Raw genomic sequence first — 24,673 nt, forward strand, 5'->3', positions numbered from 1 at the left:
CTATGAAAATCAGTTCCCTAGTCCATACTGCAGTGGCTTTGCAGAGTACTTTGTACTATAATCACTTTTATTCGGCGATACATTTACATTCCTGACAGATATTTTGTGTTTATAAACAAAACAACCTACATAACATTTAGAAGGATTTCATGTCTCTGCATTTTAGCCAATTTTTGAAATCCGAAACAACTTGGTATTAAGCCGGGCAGCTCCAGTAAGGAGTACATCCTTTAGCTGAAATAGCGAGAAATAGCTGTTCGGGTAATTAACTCCTCTCCCTCGGGTGATGTTCGGCTCTGATCGATAAAGCTCGGCGTCCGTCGACCGGTCCCGAGGATTCTTCGGGTCCTTCAAGTAAGAGCCTTTATCCTGCTGACACACATGAAAGGGATATAGATAAATGGTATGTCGTCAGCTGATAAGAGATGCTTGAGAGCCTTTTGGTATTTCATTAAGAGTTTAAAATCTTCAGCTGAGACTGCGCAAGTCTCCTTAAATATATCATATTAAGGGATTTCGAAACATTAGATGAATCTGGGGAGGGGAGGGTATTATTGAATACAGTTGGAATAACGGCAAAAGATTTTCTTTCTACTTTATTTTAGCAATGAAGATTGCTTTTTCATTTCACTTTTTTTGCTCTTTGACGTTTCTTATTCTATTGTTTGTGCTATTGTAGATATCGATCTCGTGATCTAATTCAACATGACCATTGAAATGTACTCTTTGGAGTTTTATACCATGGTCTGCTTTTTCCACATTTTTAAATACAGTGTTTATTATTTACCTGAATCTTTTCTTTTTCTTTTTCTTTTTTTTATTATAAATATTAATATATAAAAATAAAGTCTTTGAAAAACAAGAGTGTATCTGCTCATTGAATAAGCTACCTCCAAGTAGATATGGGAAAGGTGGAAAAGACTCAGTTTAAAACCGAAAGTTTTGGGGGGAAAGAGCTGTAAAAACTTTCAAAGCATAAAAATTTAAAAGGTTTTGCTTGCTTATTTTTACCGAAAGTAATTTTGTGGTTTTAAAATGATATTATATAAATTGGAATTGATAATTGTCTAATTCTTTGGGAAAGAAAGGAGGACATTGGGTCAAACATTTTATGAAGAATGGATGAAAATCATTTCTTCCCCCCTCAACAAAAGCTGTCCACTATAATAAGATGATAAAAATTAAACAGCGTATGAATTAAGGCAGGGGTTCCCAAACTTTTCAGATTCGCGGCACCCTTTGAAGAATTACAAATTTCTGACAGCATTTTAGTCTATTTCTATTACATTATACATATTGAGATCTAGAATACTTCGCGGCACCCCTCGTCCCTCCCTACGGTACCCTAAGTGTGCCCCCCCCCCCCAACAGCGAGGGTGCACCCCCGCCTAATAACACAAAGACTCCCCAAGAGTCTCCCTGTAACGTTTCCACCTCTTGTGTAAAGATAACAAAAGTAGAGATAACATGGAGAGTAAAGATAACTTGGCCTTTTAGAAACGTTTAATGCGATCAATATTTACAGCTATTTAAAAGTTAAAAATTATTTAATGTTACAAAGATATTTTGAACTACGAGAGCCCATCGTCCGTAGCTCACAGCTCTGCTCTCTGAGTGTCTTCCCCCTTTGACCTATTTATTTTCTCTTATATACGGGGATTCATTTGGCGGGGAATGCACCCCTGTTTACAACAGTTAGACGATGTTGACAAAATGGGTAAAGATCCTTTTGCTGTCTGAGGTTTCTAACTGCTTTGACAGGTTGGTAAAAAATGTTCCCTATAGTGTCACAGACATCATATCACACTAAACGGAGAAAGTTTATGTGCACAACAAATGTCCAGCTCCGGATAGAATTCAGCTATTTTGAAGATCTCATTTCGAATACTTCGCAGAAAAGGGGAGCAAAGTCGTATTTACATGCGGTCCTAGACTTATCCAGCTTCCATTCTGGTGACAGATATAAAACACCAGCGTAACGTGTTTTTCTCACGATGAGTGTGATCTGAGAAAGAATTTCGAGATCGACCCCACACATTGAATCTAAGTAGCAAACAACTGGAGGAATCGCATCGGTATATCCCTAAAAAAAAGAGAAAAATACAACTAAAAACACCCTCCCCCTTAAAAATTTCAATGCCGCAGTCTGCGCTATGACCCCCTCCCCTCCCAATTGGCCCCCTTGCCGCGGTCATCACTTTGAGAACCCCTGAATTAGGGAATTTTCCAAAGCAAATATACCGTTTTAGTCAAAGCATTTTCGATATGAATCTGTTTTATATCTTGTACTACTACTTAGCTTAAGGTGACCCGCGCAACCTTTCCCACTTATTATTCCGTACACTGTAGATCTTGTGATAGGTGACTTTTGCGTTATCTGATTCAGAGATTGAAGAACTTGTTGATGTGAGAAAAATCGAGTATTTGGGACACTTTATCTGTTGACCCCGGTGACTCTCGGGATGATTTAGAAAGCAGCGTGCACCCGAAAAATCTGCAGTTTAACGGAACGGTCAAGGAAATTGGTCTGTGGATGCTGAAAGAGTCGAGAGCCTGTTGAAATAAATGATCATTTTCAGTACGATCGTTAAAAGTGTTATTTTCGGAAAATGATATTTTGATAAAAATCGGAGAGTTGCCTCAAAATAAAATTTTCGAAATATATCTGGAACATCTTTTGAAGGTTAATTTTCTTTTTTGCTTTTTTTTTAAAAAAAAATCTTGAATTTGCTGGAAATATTATTTCATTGAAAAAGGTATTTCGTCCGCAAGAATGATATTGTGATATTGAAATCAAATGGGGGGGGGGGAGCATTATTTTTTTATCTTGGTGGTTAGGGTGAGATAGGTGTAAGTCTTTGTTTTAGAGTTCTTGGAAGATTTTATTGCACGTTCGAGATTTTTTGTGTTTTCTCAAAAAAAATAAAATAAAATGAATAAATAAATAAATAAATAAAAATTAATTTGAATTTTGACACCTTGAATTCAAATTATGTTTTTCGCAATCACGAGTGTCTGTATGTAGGCGTGTGTGTTTGTGTGTGGGGGGGTATGTGTGTAGGGGGTATGTGTATGTGTGTGTAGGCATGTGTGTTTGTGTCTGTGTGCTGGCATAAGTGTGTGCATGAATGAGTGTGCGTGGGGGCGGGGTATGTGTATGTGTGTGTAGGCATATGTGTTTGTGTCTGTGTGCAGGCATGAATGTGTGGGTAGTTGTGTGTATGTGTAGGCGTCTGTATGTATGCGTGTGTGTATGTGTTTGTGTATGTGTGTGTATGTGTTTGTGTGTGTATGTGTGTGTGTACGTGCGTGTATGTATGCGTGTAAGTGTTGAACATGGATGCAACCTGGAGACGGCTTTCGCTATAGGAGCAGCATCGTGAGGACCCGGTCGACGGTGATGGTGCGGAGGGTGGCGGTGAGAAAATAAAATGATAGGACATCAAAACAGTCAAGTGAGAACAATAAGCAATCGTGATCGCTCAAAAAAAGTCAAAAGTCGGATTTTTTATTTAGACAAGATTTTATTTTTTAATTTCACAGATTTTTTTGGGTTTTCAAAACAGGTTTCAAGGGTTTTAGATTTACATTCATTAAAGTACATGATATTTCGAACAATATGAAAAGCATTATATTTCAACCTATATGTCAGTAACGTTTTTTAAACAATAGCTTTAGAACAATAAAACTAATTTTACTGCACATGGATGATGTAAATAACATTTACGTTTTGAAAAACGAGAAATAATAATACACTCTAAGTGCAGAAAATAATGAGGAATTTTAATTAGAGTTCTTTTTACTTTTGAAAGCTGAAAAAACAACGATCGTGCCACGTTTTTCTGAAAACTATGGATTGCAGGGGTGCCTACGGGGGGGGGGGGGGAGCATTACACAGACTGTGTCATCGAAATTTTTACGGAGGTTGTTTAAGGAGGTCTTAGTATCTGTTTTTTTTTTTTTTGGGGGGGGGAGAGTCTAATTCTTCGGGGATGAACTTCTTCCGCCACTATGGAAGGCAATCTGAATTAATAAATTCCTTGCAGTTTACTATTAAACATATGACTTATTTCTTTTAAATATTCGCTTTCAAGGGAGTGTGGCTTGGGAAATTGTGAGTTTGTGCAGGGGAGAGAGGGGGGTAACAAGAAGAGTGATATCAAAATTTTTCAATAACAATATGCCTATGAAAAACAGCGTGACCTGTGAAAATTGAAGAAGAGGGGATAAGGTGAAGTGTAACACTTTGTGACAGAAGGAGGGAGGGCGGTCAATATTGTTAGGAAAAAGTGTGATATTTATATATGAACAGCTCCTTAAACCATTATCATTCTAGTCCATCTGTTTCATTCATTTGTTTTGGCTGTATGGATGCGATGGATGCAAATATGGAATTTAAAAACAAAAGGCTTGAATGTTCAGTATGAACTTTTCAGTGGCATTTGCCATGAAAAACTTAATCGGGTTCCGGTTTCAGTTGTGGTTTACTAATTACTGTGAATATCTTTTCTTGCTGGTCACCATAATTCCTCCGCCTGATTTCGAACTATCGAGTAAGCTTCTTAAAACATTACCACTGTCATCAGAGGAACTCTCCTGAACTTTTGGAAATTGCATATTTACAACTTATGAGAAGACGGACGTTTTGGTGCTTGAAAGCCTCGGAAGCACGTAGAACAATGAAGTTTATTTTCCTCGAAAAAAAAAAAGAATAAAATTATGCCGTAATTCTACCAATTTTGAGGCAAAATAAAATTCGTCTAATGCGGTTTCTTTACGATACATTGCATGGGAAAAAAGCATTTTGAAGGTAAAAGTAGTTTTAAAATCCCAAAAATTTCTAGAACTTTTCCTGATAAATATGGGCGTAATGCCCTTTTAGAAGAAACCTCATTCAGAACCATACACTCATAAAAATGTCAAGTAGTGCTTGGCAAATTCAGTTTTTATACATCTCGTGAGTCCCCGTAGAAGATATACGGACGGGTTAGAATGATAGTTATGAAATCAAATAGTTTATCATTTTGATCTTGGCATGGATTTGGGGTCCTCTAAATGTACCAATTGCGCAAAAAAAGGTAATGGAATATATTGCTCAATAGAAGCACACAAAAATTGTACTTGAACTGAAACTGACGTAAACTTACTTTAAAATACAGTGCTGGCCAAAAGTATTGCAAGTCTGAGAAATGTAAGTTTTTCAAGAATAAAACTAAGAAGGAAAAAAAGTAACATTAGTGTTATTTCAATACATTAAATTAATTTAAGTCATTACATATGTCCAAGTGATTGAACAAAATAGTTATATATTTACTGAAAAATTAGCATTCAAAAGAAAAAGTTCAGGTTATCAGAAATTGGAATCCATTCCGGTTCCCCAGGAATAAAAGGAAATTAAGACGCAAGTTCTTCTCAAAAAAAAAAAAAAAAAAAAAGGATAATGGATTTGTTGCACCTGAGCCAAAAAGGACTTTATATGATTTTGGCCCGTGTTAAAATTTAATCACAGCAATCTTTTTTTAGCGTTAAAATCCACAAAGTTTTGCTACACTTCTTTTGGTTGTTCGTGATGCCGAACTTAAATTATTGTTTCTGTAAATGTCTCTATTACATTTGCTGTTTTAGAAACTCAGTTAAGTTGAAAATATACTATTGCCATGGTCTTATCTTGTAAGAATGTAAGATTTCTCAAACTTTCAATACTTTAAACCAGTAGTGTAAGTTACAAGTATGTTTTGATGGAAGTTAATAATAAAAAAATGTATCCACCTATCTTTAATTATAAATTTTGCTCTTAAAGTTAAATTGCAGTTTTCCCTTTTTTTTCCTTGGCAGATGTTTTTACAAAACCTTCATGTCCTTGAAACAGACGCGTATATAGAAATTTATTTTAGGAGAGGTTCAAGCCAATTAATATGAGAATTTTCGTTATTTAAGTTTAAAAACATTAAATCCTTATTCACAATGAGTGATTTTGAATTTATTTTGGGAGCCGCCCCTTCGTCTACCTCCTTAAATACACACTTGCCTTGAAACTATGCTAGGATGGATAACTTCTTTTAATAGTGACTTATTAAAAATTCTCATTGATAATAAAAGCTAGCGGGAGGAGGATAAAAGTATTTATTCACGTATGAACTTGAAGAAAAATACACTTTGCTTTACCATCATTTCCAGAGATGTTCCAGAGAGAGAGAGAGAACAAAAATAAAAAATATATCTATTACAGCGATTTTAACGAGTTATGATTTTACTTACTGATGACTTTCAGATTTTAACTCCGATAAATTTTTTAATTTATGAGCAAACCGAAGAATTTACTGTATTTTTTAGCCAAAACTTTGATTAGTCCACTATATTGGGACTGTGTACTAGTTTGGCTTACTGAAGATATTGAAAGATATGTCCATGATTTTTTTAAAATAGGAACTTAGCATTTTCAGTTTTTCACAGCCTCTGCCAACGGAGAGAAGGTTTTGAAACTGTAGGAATTTTTACATCTAAACTTTTTATCTTTTTGTATTACTTTCTTTGGAATAATTTTCGTATTTTGTGACAGAACTGACGCTTTTTTAAATTTAATCAAGGAAAACAAATCGAATGGTATATGGTAACCTTTTCCACTTCTGTCTTGTACAATCAGCTTTTCTTTGTAATAGTATAGGGATTTCTGCGAATTTGAAACATTTTACATGGAAGTTTCCTGTTATATATATTTTTATTGACCCGAAAATGTATGTTTGTTCTTGAAGTTTTTTCATTGCGAAAGAAGAATTAATTTTGGAATGGATTCTTCTAATGGAAGCTTACAATAAAAATTTCACGTTATTTAACAGCGGTGGTGTCTGATGATTTTTTTGAAACTTTTATTTTAAAACTTTTAAGGATTTAGATTTGATTTCATTTTTGATTCAAGATTTTTTATTTTTTAAGGAACTCTTAAGGTTTTATTTTTTTCCCCCTCCAGCTGCTAAGCTTTCGGGATTTTTTTAGAACTAAAACTGTAATGCTGTTTGTAATAATAACTTACTTTTTGATATTTTTTACATTAAAAATCATATGGCTTTCTTTCTTTCTTTCTTTTTTTTTTTTTTTTTTTTTTTGAGGAGGAGGGTTATGGGAATCTTGTAAAACAACATTAAACAACACTGAGTGCTTGGAGTGTTCTTTATCAGAGGCTCCATGTTTATAATAAAACTTTCTTATCTTAGTTTCTTGATAAAAACCAAATGCGGTCTCACTACTACTAAAATGTACTTGTTAACTGGAAGTGTCTATCATGGAGTCGTTTCTTTTTCTTTTTTTGTTCCTTTTCTTTTTCCGGCGTCCAGCCGCCGTCTTCGTTTTCACAGAACTCGAGGCCAAAGTTTATGCTCTTTCTACAGTTGCATTTTCATTCGAAAACTCGGGCATTTTTTATGTTAAAAAAATAAACGATGGTGACATAGAATGATTGTAAAAGTCACGAGGATTGGTACGCGGTTCAGAAGAATCATAATCTTTTGAACTACAATCGAAAATGTTGCTTAACAGTATAATTTTGTAAAATAAGATTTTTTATTAAAATTTAGAATTGGGTTACACAATTATTACTGCTCCTGCTGTAGGCGACCCGTGCCAATGACATCAGGAGCGTTACTCGATCATTGTCTGTTATATATAAGAGGTTTAGTAAGACCAGGAGGTGGCATTTGTCAACATCGCCTGGAGCGGCAAAACTATACTAGAGCCAGCCCTGCATACAATGGGGTGGTTTACTTTAATCAAAAGTAATACTTTTATTCACTGAAATTGATTGTGTAAGCAAAATAAATAACATGGACCCAGAAAATTCTTTCATTTTCCCAACAGTTATTTTTTAATTATTTTTTTAAACTGTCCGATTTTTCAAAAAAGGCGTGGTCTTGATGACGTCAAAAATGATGCTCTTTGGCGCATCTTTCTACAACGTTTCCATGTTATGATAATCAAGAAACGAATTAAAATTGCGCTCTACGCTTGTTATCAACCATATCGTTGCCAATACACGTGAGTAAAGATGCGAGTTAAATATTTTGCTCTGTGAATGGCAATACAGAATGGCATTTCATCATTTGTGATGTCATCGGCAAGAAATGTAAACAATGAAAGCGCACGGATTTAAGTAATTTTTTTAAAATATTAAACTTAAAGAAACTAATTAAAAAATAATTAGATGCTATGTTTTTAAGCCTGTTCTTTCAGAAAACAATACTTTTAAAATTTTGGAAACGACCCCATTGTCGTTGTATCAATTGTTTCAATCCCCCCCCCCTCATTGTTATCATGAAAGTGGGGTATCCTTCAGTGAGTCGATAAAATGAGTACCAAGTGTACTTGGAAGGATTCCGCATTAGGCTGACCACCTAACCGGAACATCTGCCTTGCACCCCAAAGCCCCTGGTCAGGAAAACTGAGTTGGTTACAGTAGGTCTTTGCTCTCATGGGCTGTCGTGCCACATGGTTTGGTGTTTGGTCTGTAGGATTTCAGTTACAGTTAAAGAACTACTACACATAACATCTCCTCTTGGTCACCATAATTTTGTTGCCAGTATTCGCACCAAAACAGCTTCTTCTATGATAATAAGTTTATGTAAAACATTTTCCCATGGTCACTTTTTTTAGCCTACTTTCCCATTAAATGTCAGAAAACGAAGAAAAAAGCATGAAAGAAGACTTAATGCATCTTAAAAATATCGCGAAAAAAAAAAGTTCAAATAAAATAAGATAATTAAATAAATATCGTAAAACTAAACATTGGAAAGTAGCGTATGGATATGGAGGAAAATGTCTGTCTGTCGGTCTGTCTGTCTGTCCCCCCCCCCTTAATAACTTTTGACTGAATAGTCCGATCTGAACAAACTTGTTTTTGTTCGAAAGATCTCAACAAGGACACCTCATTTCCATAGTTAACTTTTTGATTTGAACAATGTTTCGTTCAATTTTGTGCAGTTCAAAAAAACTTAACATTAGCGCCTACGAGAAATATCAAGTCAACTTAGAAACGAATTTGCTTCAAACAAGCTTTGTAGGAAACAGTTTTTTATGAGAAACGTGTATATAAAATATCTTTTTGATTTGAACAATTTTAAGTTCAATTTTGAACTGTTCAAATCCCATAACCTTAGCGCCTACGGGGAAACTGAAAGTCAATGCAGATTCCGAACTTGAAGGCGGATTTACTTCAAACAAATTTTGTTGGAAATTGTTCTTGACTACAAACTCCTGACTCCAACTCCGAGAATTTTGAGGCACCTGACTTCGACTTCTGCGCACCGAAAATTAGTCGGATTCCGACTCCCCGACATTGACTCTGACTTCGAAGCTTTTTGACAAATATTTATACACGGAGGAAAAATGACTGACTCCGGCTCTTGGAAATTTAACTCCGACTGCGACTCCTTTATCCCAAAGTAAGTCCGACTCCGGCTCCGAAAACATTGGCAGAGTTGCGGACTTTATGAAAAGTGACCGATTCCAACTCCAAGTCTGAAATAAATACCTAAATACCTTCAGCTCCCGAATCTTTCTCTTTTGTCCCAAAATGAGATTGACTTGATGTCATTAATTCCTTTTTTAAAATTATTTTTTAGCAACAGGGGAAAAACAAACGATTTTTCTTTTGGATATGATGTATTTATTTTAATAGGCTTATTAATTTTAATTATTTTTCTTTTCTTTTTGGAAGCGGCTAAGGATTTTTTTTAATGGAATAAAATGTATTAGCTCTTTGTTTAAAAGGTGCTGCTACTTTATTCGTTCGTTTATTTATTTTTTACGCATCTAATACCTTAGATGAGCGAGGCATATTTTATTTCAAGAAATCGGCTTAAAATATTTAAAAATATATGGCATAAATAATTTGTGATTTCAGCTAATTTTGAGAATTTTGATCAGATACTAGAAAGTCGATTGGTATACGGGAAAGTAGGCTCGTTTAGTTCTGGACGGAACTTTTTGTTCTTATAAGCACGGGAACTCTGATAAAGTGCACTCCAAGCTCTCAGCGTTATTTAATGTTGTTTTATAAGATGTTGCCTTGACACAATTTTACTTAAAACGTTAAAAAGTCCACTTTGCGCATTAAAAAGTCCTCCCTTTGCTTCTCACTGCCTCAAATGTAAATGTCTCTAGATTGAAGATAATTATGAGTCGTATGCTTGAATTCTGATTTACATTAAATACATAAACATTCCGAGTTATATTCCCTCTCTAGGCAGAAACTCATCGGAAATACGTTCCTGGTACTTAATATAAACGGAAGTATTCTCCTATGGAAACTGCTCTGGTGTAATTCAATTGCTTCCAGCAGCGTCATCCTGTTCCGCTGCCGAAGCAATCTCATGGAAGCTTTTGTTTTCTATCGCTACTTTCTTATTCACTTTACTTCAGCGAGCACAATATCGTTAACATTGTTAGTAAATTACCTACGGATTGTTTATAGGTATGGCCTCTCTTTTTTATGAGATAGTTTGCTCGAAAATTCTTCCTACATAACTACCAGGCCTCGCCTGGGGAACTCGAGGGGTCAGTGCCCCTCCTGACATTGGGAAAATAATGTATTTACATATTTGTGGCGTAGTTTTTGTTTTTCGAAATAATGTACATTGACTACTTAGCCCTCCCCTCCCATTTCTCCCCAGGAAAAGTCTGAAATGGCTGACCTGGTAACCCTTCTTCCCAATTCTCCCTCCTTCCACATACAGAACAAAATGTTGTTCACAAGAATTTTATGTTCAGTTTAACGCATTTAGAAACATGCAAAAGTTCGGTAACATTTTCACTTTCTTTTGCCTATGCATTTATTTCATGCAACTCAAAATCACCGAAAAAAACAAAAATTAAGTGAAAAATGCTATTAAAAATGCTTTTAAACTGATAACTTCAATCGAAGAAAGTCTCGAAAACCTCCATTATTTCAAAGTTGGTGAAGTGTCAAAAGTTCATTAGCCACAAATCCAGCAAACCTAGGTTCACTGAAGTTCAGCCTCAAAATTAACTCATTAATAAATTAACTTTATAATTGCTATTATTCATTTTTGTTTTTGGCACCATTTAAAAAACATGTTCCATCAACTCACCCGTAAGACCGAGCATTGAGAGAGTATAAGAAATGAAAGCATTAGAAAATGTCATCAGTCAAACAGAAGGAAAATTGAAAGCAAATAAAAATAAATAGATAATTAATTAATTAAAAGAAGAATAATAAAAAAAATATTTGAATGAAATTTACAATCATAAACACGTTGTGAAACAAACATATTATCTTGAAGAATATAATTCGTAAATTACATTTCGTTTACTTATCTGGTACAATCTAAATTCAGTAGATATTGATATATGGTCTCAGTTTCTTAAACTGTGTACCGGAAACCCAGGGTTCCATGGAGATTCCTCACATTGTAGCAACACTTACATTATTTCTTTTAGTTCAAGTTGTTTCTTTAAACATTCGGCGAAAACAGGGTTTGGATTCAGCTTTTAATCAATATTTTTCGAATGAACAGAGCAAAAATAAAGTGTTAAAACGGGGGCCGCGGAGCCTCAGGTAGAGATTATTCAAGATTGTTGCAAAACTTTCTATTATTTCTCTTAAATCATGTTGTTTCCTTAAAAATACTATAAAAACAGGTTTGAATGCAACTTTTCATCAATATAGTCATATATATATATATATATATATATATATATATATATATATATATATATATATATATATATATATATATATATATATATATATATATATAGCCGCCGCTTACAAAATGAATAATTTCAATTGTATGGAAAACGGTGGTGGCAGTTTTACAATTACAAGTTTTCCAAATTATAAGTTAACAAGATTTGATGTCACCTGTCATGAGAATTCAATTTCTATCCTTAAGCCTTATATTAATTATATCTACGATGGTTGATGAGAGAATCGAATGGTTGATGCAGAATGAATCAAAGCACATAATTCACAATAATAAGCTTCAGTCAAGGTTCACCAAATAAAATTCCAATTATTAGTGGACTAAAAAAGTCGAATTCGTAAAAGTTCACATAAAAATATCACACAAATTCAAAATGTTTTCACACATTTGTAATGAAGAAAATAACTCAACACCACAAAAACGAATTAGAACGGCAAAAAAAATCAAAATTTTTAAACTGTTGCCTAGACAGTGGTAGACATGGATAACAGTGTTTAAACTGTTACCTATTTCGAGAAAATATGCAGATTAAACTTAGAATAAAAACATGGAGGAAAAATTTTAGCTCTACATAAAGGAAAATTTCGGGTCATACCAAATGGTAGACAAAAGTGCGACTCATTTCATTAAAATTTTAACCTTATAATTTGTTTGAGCAAATTGCTTAAGGAATTTTGAGAAATTTTGTGCAAATTCTTGAAGATACTAAGACTATAATTAAATTATTTTAAATCATTTTCGTTTTTATTGCGAGTTATCCAATGTTACATTTTAACTATATCATTGCATAAAAAAATTGTCGCTCCACGAAAAAAGTTGACATTTAAAAGGACACCACTTAATCAAAAAATATTTAAAAATCTGCAGCAAACGGGAAAAAAACCCAAACACACAATATGAAACTTGTTTTTCTGCCATTTTCGACTTAAAAGATCGCACTTAAAAAAAAAAATAATAATACAATATTCTCATGAATTACATTATTCTAAGAAACATGGAGCTCATGCATTTTTAACAATTAGTGAATCGGCGATACATGCGAGCTTATTTCCAATATTTATGTGTCGAATGTAGCTGTGACCCTCTACCCATTAGGCAAGAGATGCTGAAATTTATTGAATGCCATTAAACCCGGCATGTCGGAAGATTATGGTGGGCGTGACAGTGTGAGGGGCGTACCCATTCTATTCGTTACTTATAATGTTTGGCGGTTATTCTTCTGTGCTTGACATAAATGCCTTTCCATTCGTGGAGTTCAGAGGATTTTTTTTATTCCTATTTCCATAAGTTTTGCATGGAAAGATAATGTAGGCACATTGGAAACTTTGAGGCACGTTTAGGATAAAATTATTAGTAGCTGGGAGATTTATACATACATTGAGTAAAAACATCGATCTTTCGTCATTTGATCATCTGCACACTTAATTTTTCAAATGAATTGACTTTCATTTGATTAACCTTTGTGTACTTCATTTTCATTTAAATGGCAATATTGTCTAATATTTGCTCTGCAAAAAAAAAAAAAAAAAACCTTCAAAATGCTCCTGACAAAATTCCTGGTGATTCTTATCTAAAATGACACCCCTGAATCCAGATATTTTATTCTTTCGTTTTCCACCATCACGTCCCACTTTTTGGAAATGGTGTTCAAAATTTTTTACATTTTCATAATCATTTTTTTTTATTCGGAGGAGAAAGGAGCATCATATATAAGCCATTAAATAGTCAAAACCGATCTTTTTTCTAGGGGTTTATTTCAATTTTTTCACTTACGTTTCGGCATAAAACCAGAGTATAGGACTCACTTCTATGATCCCCCATGTCCGAAAAGATTTTCTCGTAGTAAAAATACCGTATTACCCTGCATTATTCGGCATGCCGAAAAATTTGGAGGTCGCCAGATTTTCAATGACGCTTGCCTGATCCTTTCCGGCATGCCGGAAAAATCGAGGTTAGGAAGAAAAAATAATACTATAAAAAATATATATATGTACAGCTTAAAAATGAGTATCAGTTCTATACATATCTTATGAATATAAACAAGCAGTTTAATTTCGCAAAAATATTTACTAACAATGTCATTTGTTATGTTAACAAGAAAAATATTTTTTAATAACGAATAATTTTTAAAAAAAAATAAATTCAAACTAAATAAGCAAATATTTAAGCAGTAAGTTACCGCCCCTAAACAAGTGCTAAAGAATTTACCATAGCTATTCAATAAATACGAATTAAACTTACCTCTCTAAAAGGAACCTAAAATAATTTATTTAAAAAATTATGAACAAATCGCAGTAACGATGATTGCTTCTGAATTGATTACTTTATTGGCATATAATCAAGTCCGTTAATAATGACTTACCATAAATAACAAGAACATCTCATATGCAATGCATTTTTTTTTTTTTTTGGAAGAAGATTTTTTTCCTTACATTGGTTAGTTTTCGGATTGGAACTGAATGGGGAAATTTACTTTTGTTTTGTTGCAAAATAAACCTCGAATTATCCGGCATGCCAGATAATGCGGGGTAATACGGTATATATATATATATATATATATATATATATATATATATATATATATATATATATATATATATATATATATATATATATATATATATATATATATATATATATATATATATATATATATACTTTTTTATAGTGAGAGTCGCATCGCTGAACTTCAATAAAGAACCTTCCCGTATTATTCAAGTAACATTTACATAGATAATTAAGATTAAAATGAACTAAAATATACACTTATAATATAGCATTAATGAATATTTCTATTGCTGGGGATGCATTTGTAAATATGAGTTGATTAAGAAATTTGTTACGTTTGTTATGTTAATGTTATCTTTTCGATTTTACAATTGCCATTCAGTAGAAGCATAAGTTGGGTTCGTTTTTAAGTAAAATCTGATTTAAGCTGCGGTTTTAACCTGTTTGGGAAAGATTTGCTCCAAACGCTTTGTAGCGATAATATCTATTACGAAATATCAAATTAATGAAAAATTAAAAACTGTTCAAAAATCGTTGATTGAGCTAGTTTGGATCTTAAACCCCTCATTTATTAATCACCACTACTGAACAAATCAAAATCCAAAACGTTATTGATAAATCGATTTGAGAGGGATTTTTTTTTATGATGACGTTGAAATATCGTGTTAGAAAAAATCCTTGCGTATAAGGATGCATAAGTAAGCTTTGAAAATTTTGAAAAAAATGTTGATGGAAAAAATACAAAACTAAATTTTTTACCTGATAAAGACGATTTTTATACGATGATGGTTCAAACTGCGACGATGAAATTGTTACGGGTGTATGTCTTAGGGAGTCTTGGTATCTGGTTTTGGGTATCGTTCATAAGGTGTGCTGCTTAATTTTTGAAGGGGGCTCCATCCTTTTTTGGGGGGAAGGGATGGACTAATGGTTCTTTTGCTGTCTTTTGCATCACCTCATAAGTTGTTGATAAAAAAAAATAAAGCCAAAAATTCATGAAGGTAAACTCTTTCAAAAAATTTAAAGATAAAGATAGAGAAATAAATGGCAGAAGTCAACTCGGCCGCAATGCTGTTTCAATTCTAAATATACTTCATAACTTGGTGGTCAGTTTCCTTTTTTGTAAATTTGTACTACTTCTAAAACAAAGTGCTTTCTTTATTTTTGTTCCATTATTTTTTATTCATTTTCCTTTCCTTCCCTTTCTTTTTTTATGACTTTAACTCTAGCGGATGTTTCTGACTTATCCAGCATCCAGAGGAAATGTTTGGAGCCCAGTTATCGCAATGAATAAGAATAGAACAAATCTCATTTATTTCAACTGTTGCTTATAAAATACAGCCAAAGAGTTCGTTGCGATTAATTTGCTAATTTTATCGACCTTTAGTGCGTGACACAACTTAGTTTTTAGAATTGAGGTCATTGAACTGCAAAAATCCAAAGCATTCATTTTAAGCATGTCGATTGACATTTTTCAAAAATAGTCAAAACGGATTATTCCACACCATAAATTATATAAATCCATCAAAATTTGAAAGTGTTCATTAATTTAATACTTTCTTCTACATATTAGATATACTATGGTGAGTCATAAATTTGTGTAATAAATTACTTTACTAATGCAGTGTGAACTTAAAAACCAAGCACGAGAAGTACAAGCCGTTAATTTCTGTCATCTTTAGTCATCTTTCAGCAAGTTCTTCACTATTAAAAAGTGTTAGCAAATAACAAGTTAGAATTTTTATTTTTCATAGTAGCAGTAAGAAATAGTTGTAAGAATTGCGAAGAATATTAACATTAATTGTTTTCAAATAAAATAATTGAAGAATCCTTACTAATATATACTAGGAAATCGCCCGTCGAGGTATGACGGGTGAAAATTGTTTCTACATTTGAACGAAGCCATTGCCTGTTTGGTGATATTTTGATACTTGAAATTGAAATCCTAACTTCAGTGGATTAATTCTAAACTCCAGTAGGTAACGTTCATTGTTGACCATTCTTTCGTTTCTTCATTCACCTGAAATGACACAGTCTGAAGTAAAACAGTTAAGTGACCGGATCGAGTTCAGCCTTGTCACAATAAAGCCTTTCCCCCCATGTTAAACATTACCAAAAAATCTTAACAAATTATCAGGCAGTGGCGCGAGTTTCATTGTTGAAACTCGTGGGTTACTCGATCATTGGCTATTATATATATATGAGGATAACATTTTACTATGATTATTATGATGAACAATCATGTGAATAAACATTAATATTATAATAACTAATTTTGTAGCAGTGATGTTATTCACCGAGTCTTTCCCTGTAGCACAGTAAACAGGGTTATTCAAAAACAGTGGTAGAATTTCAAAAGGCTACTGTTTTGAGAACACTGGACCTTGTGATTGATAGAGCAAGTTGATAAAGTCTCAACTGACTACCGCTATATGCATCTGCGTGCTATCATGTGTGTTCCATTCAGCAAGTTAGAAGGGTGATTTGGCTATTTATCATTGGCCCTCTAAGTCACCAGTTCAAACACCATGGGATTTCTTTCTGCGGGGATACGTAAAGGATACCGTTTTAATATTCTTGCTGATTTTGACGAAAAGAAAAATTGGATGACTGCAACAGTTGCTTCTGTGACTGTGGACATGCTGCAACGTGTATGGTAGGAGTTTGTGTACGAGTGCGATATCGTTCAGATGTCAGGAGGACGGCTCAAAGAATATCTTTAGAACTATTTTTGTTTTTAAAAAAAAAACTTCGTTTTTGTACCATTTTTACTCTTAGAAATAACTTCTTTTGAAATCTCACCATTCTTTTTGAATCACCTTGTATGTTTCGCGTTGTCTCAGTTTCGTTATGGCCTTACTAGAATTCATAAGAGAGTTTTCTAATTAGCATGTTTTTTTTTATTGCTTATTTTTGTTGCACCTCGTATCAAAAGTAATGTAAAATAAACAAGGCTAAATATCGGCATTATTATTTGTTATCATATGCATTTCACACACATGAGCTACTTTTAACCAGGAGCGTGCACAGAAATTTTGGGGCCTGTCACAAATGACTTTTATTGCCCCCTTACACTGTTTACCCCTACGTCCCTACATATATTTCAACCTTTATTTTAAAAAATCTTGGCTCTCTTCATGTCCGGGCCAACAAGTGTCGCTTCTTCCATCTGAGTACTTTATGACTCATCCTAGTAGTTGAAAGTAAAAAATAAGGTTAGGCTTGACCACGGAGACATGGCAGATGACCTTGAAGCGGAAACATCATTTGTATCATTTGTAATAGGTGTATTAGTTCAGAAAGCACCGAGTAGTAAGAGGCGCATTCTCGCTGATCCTACCCATTACAAAATAATAACGAACAACCTATATTATAAGTGATGTTTCCGCTTCAAGGGCATCCGATATCTCTTCGTGGACAACCTTTAGTAAACTAATATCGAGGAATTCAAACTCTTTAATAAATAAATAAAAAGCCGTTTGGGAAAACTCGCAGCTCCTTGACTCATCGGACCATTTTAATGTTGTTCTGGAGTGAAGTCTTTGACTCACAGTTTTTCTTATTTGTTATATATGTCTTGCTATTGTAAACATGTGAATGAAATCAGTTAAGAATATACTCGTAGTTTAATTTTCATTACTCTGCTAGTATTTGTTACTTTACGTAATCTGTCCAATAAATACGCGAACTGAGGTCATAAAAAAATTTATTTTGCAAAGTTTAGCACACATCGATTTTGTCCCCCCTTCAAAGTACTCTCTATTCGTTGCTATGCACTTATCCTATCATCTTTTCCACTCTTTAAAGCACCTATGGAAGTAATCAGCAGTTAGGCTTTCTAGTTGTCTTGTCGTTTCTCGCTTTATTGATTCCAAATCTTCCCATTGATGTCCCCTGATCACATTTTTGAATTTAGGGAATAGGAAAAAGTAACAGGGTGCGAGATCTGTCGAATAAAGAAGATGATCAAGGATAGTGATTGATTTTTGTGCCAGAAACTGGCGCACAATCAATGCTGAATGTGCTGGTGCATTGTCATGGTGAAGGTTCCATCATCGCCTTTAGTCAACTTTGGTCGACCACGATGAAGGCGATCGCTCAAACGCGGATTTATTAGTTGTTGCGCAATTTTGTCAATTTCCATTTTCGACGAACAGTAAAAACAAGGACAACAGAAACTAACATAACTTGCGACATACGCACAGTTTGGTGATCTACCAATCACTGACAGCTCATTGGGTGTCGGGCAACCATCGCCGACAGTTAGCGGGACTATAGTCCCCGTCATGGCCGCTAGAGTGCATGAGTTCGCGGATTTATTGGACAGACTACGTGTTATGGTCAGGGTCTAACTTCTAAGGAAAAAAATGTGCATTAGCTCTATAGTCTTCAGAACGCATTTTGATTCGTAAACAGCCTGAATTCCATCTAAGATCGCACCTCGGTAACAGAAGTGATACAACTTAAATATTTGACTAAACATCCTTATTATGGATTAAAAATCTAAATTTAATGTATATTCTTGTCTCAAAACTCGCTCTAAGTTCATTTATGTAACTCGTGCATGGTGGCGTTTAAACTTAGATTAGAAAAGCTAAAAATTAGAAGAAAATTCTTCTAAATTATGAAATTTGTATGATGTGCCTCTATTGTAACATCGTTCACATCATAATTGAACGAGGTGACAAAAGTGAAGCATGATAAACAATTTCAATATTTAAATGGGGTTTTTTTCCTAATTTTAAATATGTAGTGTTAATTTAGACTACAGAAACCAACCAGCAAACATAACATTATAAACGTTTTTCTCACACAGTAGTAGTATTTGAGAATAAATCGTTTCAAGTAGCATTGCGTAAAACCTTGATTTTCTCGAATGTTGCTCTCGTGAGTTGTGTCACTTCAGTTTCCTGGGTGCGATAAGTAAAATGAAATTGAAAGTAAATACAGTAAGCTCCCATGAACTCCCATACAAAATAACTTACCAATGAATTTAAATGCCCCTCTTGCAATTAGTAAAATAATCTTATTTTATAAATTCTCCATGTTAATGCGAGTTCAAGTTTTATTTAAATTTTGTTACCAAAACGTTTTGTTTACAATTCGCGCGGTACTAGCTGTCCGGAAGTTTTGGAGAATGTGTCCGGAAAGGATCGTCCGGCCGAGCGTCAAAGGTCGTTGAAAGACGTCGAAACCCAATTTATCGATTCCCTCCCCCCTCCCTGCATCGGCCTTTCTAAATCCTCGTGGGTCCTTGTTTGTTTAGTTGTGCCCTTGACGTCGCGAGCGCAAAGGAAATCAACAGAGGGTCTTCCAAATGTCACGGGTAATAAGGGAGTAGTACGCAAGCGCAGTGGATGCTGCGAGGGGATGAGGAAGAGCAGTGGGAGAGTTCACTCACACCGGGGCTAACTCACACCCCAACGAGGGGTGTAGGCCTGTGGGAGCTTTTGAATTTTTTCGTATTCATTAAACGGGACGATCAAGAGGATAGGGTTCGGATATTAGTGTGCGGGATATGATGCTGTTTGTCTTAAATAATTTTAAACATTATTAATATATTGAACAATAGTTTTTAACGATACTTTCTCTCCACTTTGCTAATTATCCACATTTTAATTTTTCATCTTTCTGAGTTTCAGTTGGATTAGCATTGATAATATGCCAAGTTGCCAAAGTTGCCAAACGGATTGTACGTTAATCTTATATTACCGAACAAATACAAGAAATGTTACCCCCCCCCCTCCTTTTTTTTTGATCAATTGCGAATTGTTTATTGTTTTCACTTAACCGTTGAAGGACACCCGTGTCCTTTTGTTTCATTCTTCGGTGCTTATAATGCAAGCGTCCACGTGCTTCGGAATCGAATTAATCATAAACGATCTTCTCGACTTTACAATATTTTTCACGCAAAAAATAATATTCAGCACACAACATCCAGCACCTGGCATTTATTTGAATTTTGACTTCTTGAATTCAAACTATAGTTGCTATAAAAGCCATTAGTAGAAACAAGAAACCCAACGAGTAGGGTCCTATCACAATTCGTGATTGCGAAAAACATAATTTGAATTCAAGATCTAAAAATTAAAACTTTTTTTTTTTTTTTGACTGTATTGAAAAATATTGCGAGCCGCATGCAGCCCATGTAAGCATGGCTGCTTTATAACACATAACCTATGTTCGTTTTATTTCATCATAGTGACTTAAAATTTAAAAGAAATGTATGTATTTCAGCTACAGCGTTGTTTGTCTATTATGAATAAAATGTTCCTTTGTTATGTGCGCCAATTGTTTTTGCGTTATAATAACTACAGGGTATATTAAACAAATTTTGTAAGAGGATTTCTTCCAAAAGCCTTCTTACATTTAATATAGTTTTCATCAAGAATTATCAGTAACTTTGTTCGTGATGGGAATAAATATAGAGGTATTTTGAAACAATGGTAACTTTTGTTAGTCTGGTTACGGTTACTTTTTGTTGTTAATAACTACAACTGAAGATATTTATTATATTTTCCAGAAAATATAATTACTTTCGTTCATTCCTACCAAAATATGCAATATATGACCACAATTTGAATGAATAGATAAAGCGTTTTTAAACAGCAAGGCCATTTTCTCTGCTGTGATTATTAGTTTGTTGCGATGGCTTTGAGATATCGCTCATTAAAATTTAAAAGAGAAAAAAACATAACTCGCCTTATTGTAAAGCCCAGTAGCAGAACGTTTTTAGCAGTCCACGACGCAGATTTAGGAAACCCTGAAAGGGTCTGATAGGTAAACCTGCCTCATACAACTTATTAAAATTAAGCACCAAGTGATACTTGAAAACAATATGGTAAACTCGAAAAATGCAAGAAGAGTAAGATAACAAGCTTATAAATGGACAGGAGAATTTTGATTGGCTTTGATAACTTTTTATTTTAAGCGTGGAAAAAAGTCATCTAAAATTATTTCGCTTTTTCTTTCCTTTACGCTATGAACTACGTTTTTCACATTAACCTTAAACAGTCCATGAATCTCTGTACCGTTCACTTCCGGATTATAAACATGCAGACAAATGCAGTTCATTTTTTGAAGTGTAGAATTTTAACTAAGGTCGCAGAGTAGCTTTAACATCAAAGTACTCCAAATACATTATTATTCACGTTCCTATTTTATGAGTTGGCGCAATGAAAATGATGATTGAAAGATGGATCGCGAATACTAAAAGGTAGCAAAGTGGGAGTTAAGTAAGGATCGTGTGCCATGAAAACCAACCAATAAATTGCTTTGTCCCGCTTGGTAAAATTTATGTGAACTGTTTCTAATTGGACTTTCAGAAGAAAAAAAAAACCGTAATTCTTTCATTTCAGTTTGGAAAAAAATAACATTGTTTATAATTTTGATGGAAAAGAAATAACATTGTAAATTTTATGCAGAAAAAACTATTTATTTCAAATCGAAAAGAAGTAACACCATTATATTGCACAAATTGTAGATTTTTGCTTAATTTCATCGTCTCCTATTAGTAAAATTTCGTTCTCTTCTCATTTTCCTCAGATTTCATTCATCCTCTTAGTTGTGGTGGAATTTATGAAATAAGTTACAGTTACAATCTTGCTTATATTGGACAAACTTGGCATGTTTTAAAATTTCGCTTGAAAGAGCATCGAAATTATGTTAAAAAGCAACAATTATACAAGTCTATGCTGTTTTCTGCAATTCGTACGTTACGTAACGTTGTCATTTATTTTTACTTTTCAAACACAAAAGTATTTACTCAACTTTAATTGATTTCCAGTTGATAATTGCGTATTCATTGAAATGTATTGAAATTTGTGCAATTATTTAGAGATCTATATTGCAATATATTTTAGTTTTTTTTATTACGCTATCATATATAGGGAAAAAGGTGCAAATATGGGCACCCTCTTTTGTTTTCGATTTAAAGTTACTTTCAATTCGAAAATTTCTAGATTTGTCTTTCTTAATCAACTTTCCCGAGTATCCTAAATACGAGAAGGTCAAACAATGATTTAATATTGATTATTTCACTTCAAAAACGGCGATTTACAAAAAGCTTCAAAAAAAGCACCAGAAAACATAGGGTGTAAATATGGGAACCCTTAAAAAAAGTCACCAAAAATAGTTTAAAAACAGGATAAAAGATATACAGAATGGTAGATAACTTATATATTACAAGGGAAAAACATTTACAGAAATCGCAAACATAACTGGCTAATTCAGCCTCGGCACAATCCAAGTGTACCCACATTTGTCACATTACTCATTTCACTCACATCCCCAAATGTCTTCAGAGAATTTTCCATCACGGAAGATGAAAGATGCATCGCTTGAGAAATAATTTTTGTCGTTTAAAAAAAGAGATGGTATAGCTATGGGCACTCTTTAAATGAGGACCTATATTTACAACAACTACACCTAAGAAAAATGGCCATTATCACATGAAACGTAAAGCGTGACGTGACTAAAGGCGTGCTTTAAGAAAAAGCTTAAGATCTCCGTTTTCCGAATATAACTAAGAAATTGTTTTTCACTAAACATGAAAAGAATACGATTTCACAAGACTCTTAAATGTTTGCAGTCCAAAAAAATACCACTTTGCACAATAATTCACGCTGCATCCACCCTACTCTAAAAAATGCTTCCAACCGCTCGCTGATATCTCATATCAGTAAAGGGAACCAAAGCCCGACTAACTAAAAGTGAGGCCTAAGGCCCACAATAATTTTGAGGCCCCCTGAAGGCTATTATTTTAAAAATGTGTGTATTTTTTGTATAGCTGTAATGCTATGCATAATTCTTTAAGTAATTTGGGGCCCCTTAGGAAGAGGGGGAAGCCCAGGCCTAGTAGGCCAGTGTGGTAATCAGGCCCTGAATGATACCTTCTACAGCATTCGCGGTCAGTCTTCAGTAACTCCCATAGTCACTAAGGAGGAATGGCCGTATTTACACCAGTGTCCATTTTCACACCTTTTCCTCTGCATTTTCTGGTTACGCACCTTTTTTTTTTTTTTAAACGTAAAAATGAAAATTAATTCGTTTTTTTTTTATTACAGGGTGACCTTAATAACGTAGAAAAGAAAGCTATATTTCTAACTGTTCACGACATAGGAAGTAATCGTAAGTACATTTTTGTATTTAAAAAAATAGGGTTAGGTGCATTTTAACTTTATCATGACTTAACATACCTGCTCAATTATGGTGTAAAAATTGTAAACGATCCAACGATACTGTCTCTGAAAGGGTTAAATTCTCTACTGTTCTTCACGTCTTGCGCTACACGTCCACCATTTTGGGGCTAAACAATGCTTTCTTCCTTTGTCTACTATGGTAAAGTAGCGTGTTTTGCTTCTTGATTGTGGCTTCTTATTTAACTTCATGTTAATCCACAATCAAGTAGCACCACCATTAAGAAGCAGAACAGGATACTTCATTACAGCAGACATTGGAAGAAAGCGGTATTTAACCCTAAGATGGCGGAAGTGTCGCTATTTAAGTTTCATATTGCACTAAGCATTCAAATTCGTTTCAATTTCAAGCTATTGCACAAGTTTCTCAAATTGCAACATGATCTGATGAATAATCAGCTTGAAGTATTCTTCGTGCATTGAATGGCAGTTTTGAAAGTTCTTTGTTTAAATTTAAATGGTATCATTATTATTGCTATTATAGTAACTATATAATAATAATAATAATGATAATAATAATAATAATAATAATAATAATAATAATAATAATAATAATAATATAATAAGAAGAAGAATATAATAATAATAATAACAATATTATAATAATGCTAATATTAACAAAAACAATATAATAATAATAATAATAATAATAATAATAATAATAATAATAATAATAATAATAATAATAATAATAATAATAATAATAGTAAAAAAAATAATTAGTACTATTACTATTTTTAATGTTATGATTATTAATATTATTGTTGTTTTTATAATAATAATAATTGTTATTATTATTACTATTATTACAACAGCAGCAGAATTAATATTCTAAAAATAACAATAGTAATAATAATACTCATAATTATTATTACTGTTATTATTATTGTTGTTACTGTTAAAATTATTATTATTATTATTATTATTATTATTGTCATTATTATTATTATTGTTGTTGTTATTATTATTAGTATTATTATTATTGTTATTATCATGGTTATTATTTGAGTTGAATTGCAAAAATGTATGTTAAATATTGAATAATCTTTATATTTTACTATTGATCTTAAAATACCTTATGTATAGCTCTTTTTACTGCTAAGAAATTCAGACGAGCTTAAAGTACAGATAAGGAAATTGCAAAACGCTATCGAATACGAGTTCGACCTTCAGAATTTCCTTCTTGTATCAGAATTTCCCCTTTCTTAATTGTGATGTTATGATAGGAATAAAAATTAACATCTTTATTTTATA

General features: G+C 33.4%; 1 protein-coding gene across 2 annotated transcripts in view; it reads left to right on the plus strand.

Annotated features, from left to right (window-relative positions):
- Positions 1-24,673, plus strand: part of LOC129224490 (uncharacterized protein ZK1073.1-like) — a 122,978-nt gene that overhangs the window by 58,349 nt on the left and 39,956 nt on the right. For both annotated transcript variants that reach the window (XM_054858949.1, XM_054858951.1), the window contains exon 3: positions 23,288-23,351. In XM_054858949.1, coding sequence (XP_054714924.1) covers positions 23,288-23,351 — 64 coding nt within the window. The remainder of the gene's footprint in view (positions 1-23,287; positions 23,352-24,673) is intronic.

The sequence above is a fragment of the Uloborus diversus genome, chromosome 6, assembly GCF_026930045.1.
Source record: "Uloborus diversus isolate 005 chromosome 6, Udiv.v.3.1, whole genome shotgun sequence".
NCBI lineage: Eukaryota > Metazoa > Arthropoda > Arachnida > Araneae > Uloboridae > Uloborus > Uloborus diversus.